This window comes from Meles meles, chromosome 18, assembly GCF_922984935.1.
Source record: "Meles meles chromosome 18, mMelMel3.1 paternal haplotype, whole genome shotgun sequence".
In the NCBI taxonomy this organism is placed as follows: domain Eukaryota; kingdom Metazoa; phylum Chordata; class Mammalia; order Carnivora; family Mustelidae; genus Meles; species Meles meles.
In genome coordinates this window covers 9,975,723-9,981,740 of record NC_060083.1, presented here as the reverse complement: position 1 = coordinate 9,981,740, position 6,018 = coordinate 9,975,723, and the positions used below count along the sequence as shown (strand labels likewise).

Sequence of the window (6,018 nt, the reverse complement as noted above, 5' to 3'; positions counted from 1 at the left end):
ATTCACTATTTGGGTGGGCCGCCCAACTGGGCGTGGTGCTGGCACCAGGGAGTGTCTCCAAGAGGACCAGGGTGGGGTGCACCTTGCGGAGAAACCTCATCCAGCCAGTGGCAGGGACACATGCATCCAAGCGCAGAGGAACTTGTGGGTGGGAGGCGGAGACCCTGGGAGCCCACACCCCAGGGACACTGGTCTGGGTGCAGCTTCCCTGGGGGCTGGGCCTCACACTCATTAAATTGCGAATCCCCACCAGGCCCCCTCCAAGTCCCAGCGCGATGGGCAAGTACACGATCCGCGTGGGCACGGGGGACTGGCTGCTGGCGTTTTCCTGCAACCAGGTGCAGCTGTGGCTGGTGGGCGAGCACGGGGAGGCCGACCTGGGGAAGCAGCTGCGGCCGCTGCGCGGCGAGGTGGGTGCGGAGCCGGCGGGGCGCGAGGGCAGGCGGGGCGTCTGGGGCGGGGATCCGGCGGGGGCACCTGCAGCCGGACTCGGGTCTCTCCGTCTCTCCGGGGAAGGCCGGGCTCCGAGCTGCGCCCGCGCGCCCGTCGGGGGAGCCGCAAGCCCGCGTCTGAGCTCGCGCAGGTCCCGCGACAGACGGAGTTCAAAGTCCGCGTCCGGGTCCACCTGGGGCGCCTGCTGCTGGTGAGGCTGCGCAAGCACCAAGACCTGAGAGACTCGGACTGGTTCTGCACCTGGATCTCCGTGTGCGGCCCCGGAACCCAGGGCAAGGCCCTTTTCCCCTGCTACAGCTGGGTGCAGGGCAACCGGGTCGTCTCCCTGGCGGAGGGCACCGGTGAGGGCAGAGGGGCAACGGGGGTGGCACGGAAGAGGGCGTCGGGGATGCTGGGACGTAAGAGGGGCAGGGTTGGGGTGCAGGAGAGGGGGAAAAGGGGGGACCCGCGCGGACCGAGGTCCGGGGAGACCTGGTGCTCGTGTGCTCTTGCCCAGCCTGGGCGGTGAGCAACGACCAGAGCCTGTTGAAGACGCACCGGGAACAGGAACTCCAGGAAAGGAAGACGGCCTACCGGTGAGCCCGAGCAAGCCTCTGATCCCCCTACCAGATCCCAAGAAACCCCCTCCCCCTTATCACCGAATCCGCCTTCTTCCTCCAGGTGGGGCTCCTGGAAAGATGGGTTAATCCTGCCTGTCGCGGGGAGAACGCAGTGGGACCTTCCCAGGAATGAGAGATTCCGTGACGATAAGGATCTTGACTTCTCCTTCTCGCTGGCAAGAGCGTATGTGTGGGGTAGAGGGTGGGCACTTGCTCCCCGGATGCCAGGTTGGGTCCTTCCTGGATCTCCTAGCACTGCCATTCTTCCCACAGGCTGGAGGGCTTGGTGCTCAAGGGGGCACTGGACCTCACCAACCCAGTTAGAAGACTGGAGGATTTCCAAAAATTGTTCCCCCGTGGGAAGACCCCGCTGGCTGGTCAGTTACCGCCTCCCCAAACCTGTGTGCATATTTCCAACGCAGGGCTTCGAGAGAAGACGGGGAGAGGGTAATGGGGAGGATCTGTGAGTGGGATCAGGGGCTCCCAACTCACAGCATGCTCCCCGACTGGTGTCTTTAGAGCGGGTTCGAAATTCCTGGAAGGATGACACGCTCTTTGGGTACCACTTCCTCAACGGTGCAAACCCCATGCTCCTGAGGCGGTCTACCAGCCTCCCAGCACGGCTGGTGCTGCCTCCAGGGACGGAGGACTTGAAGACCCAGCTGCAGAAAGAGCTGCAGGTGCGGAGCTCCCTGGGTGCACCCAGCAGCCCAGCCGTGGTGCCTCTGTCTCCTACCCCCCCTTCCTTCCATCAATACTCTGACACCCTCCTCCATCTACACCCAGCGTCCCCCAGCTCTGACACTGAGATTTGGGGCCAGAGAGCTTGTGGGGTTGTCCTGCACGTGTAGGATGCTAGAACCCCTCATGCCCATTGGGACGACCAAAAATGCCTCCGGACATTGCCAAGTGGCCCAACATCCTGGGGGGTGGGCAGAGGCGGGGCAAAACCCACCCCGGTCAGAAGCAACTGAACTAACCATCTCCCCCTCTTATTCCTTTCTCTCCTCCCTCCTCTTCCTGCTTTGTTAGTGTGTCCCAGCTTTGGGGAAAAGCTCAGGTTTCTGGAGGGAAAGAGGAAGAGAGATGGAATGAAAGCCCCAGAGAGCGAGAGATCTAGGGCTAGAGGTGTTTGGAGGGGAGGATGGCCGAACCGTTCTGTGCTCCATCTGGCTAAAGCCCGAAGGGAGGTGGCAGAGAGGACTCTAGTTGGGGGGAGGGGGAAGGGGTCACGGTGGAAAACCAGAGAGTTCACCTCTGGGAGCCCCAACTCTGATGGGAGACGCTGGGCGTGGAAACCTTGAGTTCGGGGCTTGGGTTGGGGGAAAGAGATTGGGGTTGAAAGGAAAGACTTGATGGGTAGAGAAAGGCAGGACTAGGCTCCCAAAGGAAATAAGGCCAGTCCAGAAGTGACCCCGACCCCTTTGTCGATCCCTGCTACCCTCTCCAGGCTGGGTCTCTGTTTGAAGCCGATTTCTCCCTGCTGGAGGGGGTCAAGCCTAATCATCTTAAATCATCTTAAATCATCTTAAAACAACAATACATGACGGCCCCTCTGGTCATGCTGAGGTTCCAGCCTGACGGGCGACTCCTACCCATGGTCATCCAGGTGAGAGCCCCCAGGTGCATGTCGGGTCCCCTCGAGAGAGCCCAGCGCACAGGTCCTGAGCCCCCCTGCTCTGTCTCCTGCTCTAGCTGCAGCCTCCTCGTCCCGGATGCCCCCCACCCATGCTGTTCCTGCCCTCCGACCCCCCGATGGCCTGGCTGCTGGCCAAGACCTGGGTCCGGAGCTCTGACTTCCAGCTGCACCAGCTCCAGTCCCACCTCCTGCGGGGACACCTGATGGCGGAGGTTATTTCGGTGGCCACCATGCGGACCCTGCCCAGCCTGCATCCCATCTACAAGGTGTGTGTCCACGTCGCTTCTGTATCTGGCAGCCCTTTGTATCACACGCCCTCGGAGCCCAGGGAAGCACCACCCGCGAGTCTAACCTGGCGGCGTGCGAGGTCCGTGGCCGTCTTCGTGGACAGGCACACGCATGCCCGTGCGCACACACATGCAGACGCGCTCCCTGGCCCGGGGAAGGAGCGAGTGTGGGTCTCACAGGGCGCTGTTGAAATGTCGTCTCCGGAGGTTGCCAGATCGGTGGTGAGGGATGGGGACGTTCCAGGCGGAGAGGTCTGGGGAGAGCTCTGGAGGGTGACCGAGGGGGAGGGTGTGAGGGACTGAAGGCCTGGGTGGGAGAAGGGATGAGAGGAAGCCACGGTCCTCGGTGGGGAGCAGAATCGAGAGTTGTTCTGGGGCACGTGCGGGTTCCAGCCCCTGTAGACAGCCACACCCGAAGATGTTCGAGGTGGGTCAGATATAGGAGCCTGGGGAGCCTGGAATGGGGGAGGGTTGGAGACACAGATCTTAGGGTTGTCAGAGCACACGGCTACCGAAAGCCATTGTACTAGATGAAGTTGTCCGGGGTTTGTAGCCAGAGCGAGAATTCGGGCCAGGACAGAAGTGTCGGGCACCGGGCCTTCGCGCACTGGGAGGGAGGAGTGGAGGAGGACGGGGACCAAGAGAAGGGACGTCCACTGAGGGGGCAGGGAAACAAGAGACATGATGTCAAGGCGGCCAAGAGGAGAGCGTGTTAAAGGGGGGCCGCGATTATCTGTGTCCGGGGCTGCTGAGAAGCCAACGAAGTCCCAGGGAAGCCGTGTCTGGAGGTCGGTATGGCAACCAGTATGGTGTGAGACAGGAGATCGCTGGGATTCCTAGGAACACCGTGAGACTGTGCAAATAGGTGAACCTGTAAAACCCTTGACCTTGGGAAGGTCTTGGGAAGACGTCACTCCATCTCTGTTTTCCAAATCTTAACCTGACCCAATCTAACGCAAAGGGAGGTCTCTCATTTTCACGGAGACCCACACCTCCCTTCTTCTCTATCCCTGGTCCTTTAATTTCTGTTCCACTCACGGATCCTGGGATCCCTCCTCACAGTCCCGTTTCTTTCTCCCAAATCAGCTCCTGATCCCCCACTTCCGCTACACCATGGAGATCAACGTCCTGGCCCGGAGTAACCTTGTCTCCAAATGGGGAATTTTTGATCTGGTATGGAAAGGGATGGGTGAAGAGGGCAGAGGGTTCAACAGTGGAAGTTTCCTCAGGGTTGTTTGGCCTGAGCAGGACCACGGACCTGGAATCTGACCCTGAACGCCCTCCCCATGGACATGGCTGACCCTGGCGTATGTGCTTCAGGGTCGCCCTCAGGTGGTGAGCACGGGCAGTGGGGGCCACGTGGACATTCTCCAGAGAGCCACAGCTTGCCTGACCTACCGTTCCCTCTGCCCCCCTGACGACCTAGCTGACCACGGGCTCTTGGATGTGAAGGCCTCTCTCTACGGCCAAGACGCCCTCAGACTGTGGGGGATCATCAGCCGGTGAGGAGGACACAGAAGGGGGGACCCAGCGGGCTTGGTGGAGAGAACGGGGGGGGGGGGAAGGGGACTACCGGTCCAGCTGGTCCTGCGTCGGCCACCTGAGACCGTGGGCCTTCTTGCCTGGGGAGCAGGTACGTGGAGGGGATGGTCGGTCTTTTCTACAAGAGTGATGCGGCTGTGAGGGATGACCCTGAGCTGCAGGCCTGGTGCAGAGAGATCACGGAGACCGGGCTGCAGGGCGCCCAGGACCGGGGGTAAGCTCAGACCCCTCCCCACCGGCCCGTGTCAACCCACACCCACCTGCCAACCATCTGCACCATCTCGCAGCGTCGTCATAGGCCACCCTGCCTCGGTTTCCCCAAGAATCCCGGGCACCCCTCCAGAGCATCCTTCAGAAATCTGAACGATCTATCCGGATTCCCCAGCCCCTTCCCTCCCACCGTCCGGCACAGCATTCCCTGCCCTCGCACACTCAGAGCACCCCCTGGAACCAGACACGCTTCCCTTGGGCACTTTCCCTCCTTGAGCACCTACACGTACATTGCGTGCGAGCTGTGGACTCTAGGGGCCACGGCCACGCACAGAAACTTCTCCGAATCTCTGGGTACCTTGCACTGACGGAGGCCTGGGACTCACGTCCTCGCCTCAAAGCTTCTGATTCTCTTCGTGTCACCCAGGTTCCCCGTCTCCTTAGAATCCCGCGCTCAGCTCGGCCACTGGCCTCTATGTGCATCTTTACCTGCACGGGTCAGCACGCTTCTGTGCACCTGGGCCAGGTAGGCTGCTGGGATCAGCCCCAGGGGCTCCCGGGATGGAGGAGACGGGGACCCGGATACTTGGGTCATCAGCCTGGACTTCTGAGAGGCTCCCCTCCTTGCAGCTGGACTGGTACGCCTGGATCCCCAATGGCCCGTGCACGATGCGGAAGCCCCCACCCACCTCCAAGGACGTGACAGAGAAGGATATAGTGGACTCACTGCCCACTGCCCATCAAGCCCGCATGCAGAAGACCTTTACAAAGTTCCTCGGCAGACGCCAGCCCGTCATGGTTAGAGATAGATGCCGGGTCCTGGGGGAGGCGGCGGCTTGAAGGAGGGGTGGTATTCTCAGCCAAGGGGTCCAGGGCCGAGCCGTCTTGTTCTCCCCTTCTCAGGTGGCCTTGGGGCAGCACAAGGAGAAATATTTCTCGGGCCCTGGCCCCCAGGCTGTGCTGGAGAAATTCCAGGAGGAGCCGGCTGCCAGGGACCGGGAGCTGGAGGTCCGCAATGCAGGCCTGGAGCTGCCCTATGAGTACCTTCGGCCCAGCATGGTGGAGAACAGCGGGACCATCTGAGAGGCCCCGCCCCCAAGTTCCGCCCTCCCTAAGTGCCTTTGAGGACCTCCTGTTCCTTGGCTACACCCTCTGGTGAAGAGACTGGTCCCACAGCTGTGTTGTCAGGGTCCCCGGGCTGAACCTCAAACGGCTCTGGGGAGTTCACCAGGAGTGGTTCCCAGTGACTTCTGGAACTCGGTGTCCATCCGGTCCCGCACGTCGTCAC

General features: G+C 61.6%; 1 protein-coding gene across 1 annotated transcript; it reads left to right on the top strand.

The window, feature by feature from the left end:
* Positions 1 to 275: 275 nt before the first annotated feature.
* LOC123928924 (polyunsaturated fatty acid (12S)/(13S)-lipoxygenase, epidermal-type-like) lies at positions 276 to 5,813 on the top strand. The gene is given in 15 exon segments (XM_045984002.1): positions 276 to 410; positions 596 to 794; positions 950 to 1,028; positions 1,114 to 1,236; positions 1,326 to 1,429; positions 1,572 to 1,732; positions 2,503 to 2,661; positions 2,748 to 2,957; positions 4,065 to 4,151; positions 4,311 to 4,480; positions 4,612 to 4,734; positions 5,158 to 5,198; positions 5,201 to 5,256; positions 5,361 to 5,528; positions 5,634 to 5,813. Coding segments are annotated over 15 exon segments (1,995 nt in total).
* Positions 5,814 to 6,018: the final 205 nt, after the last annotated feature.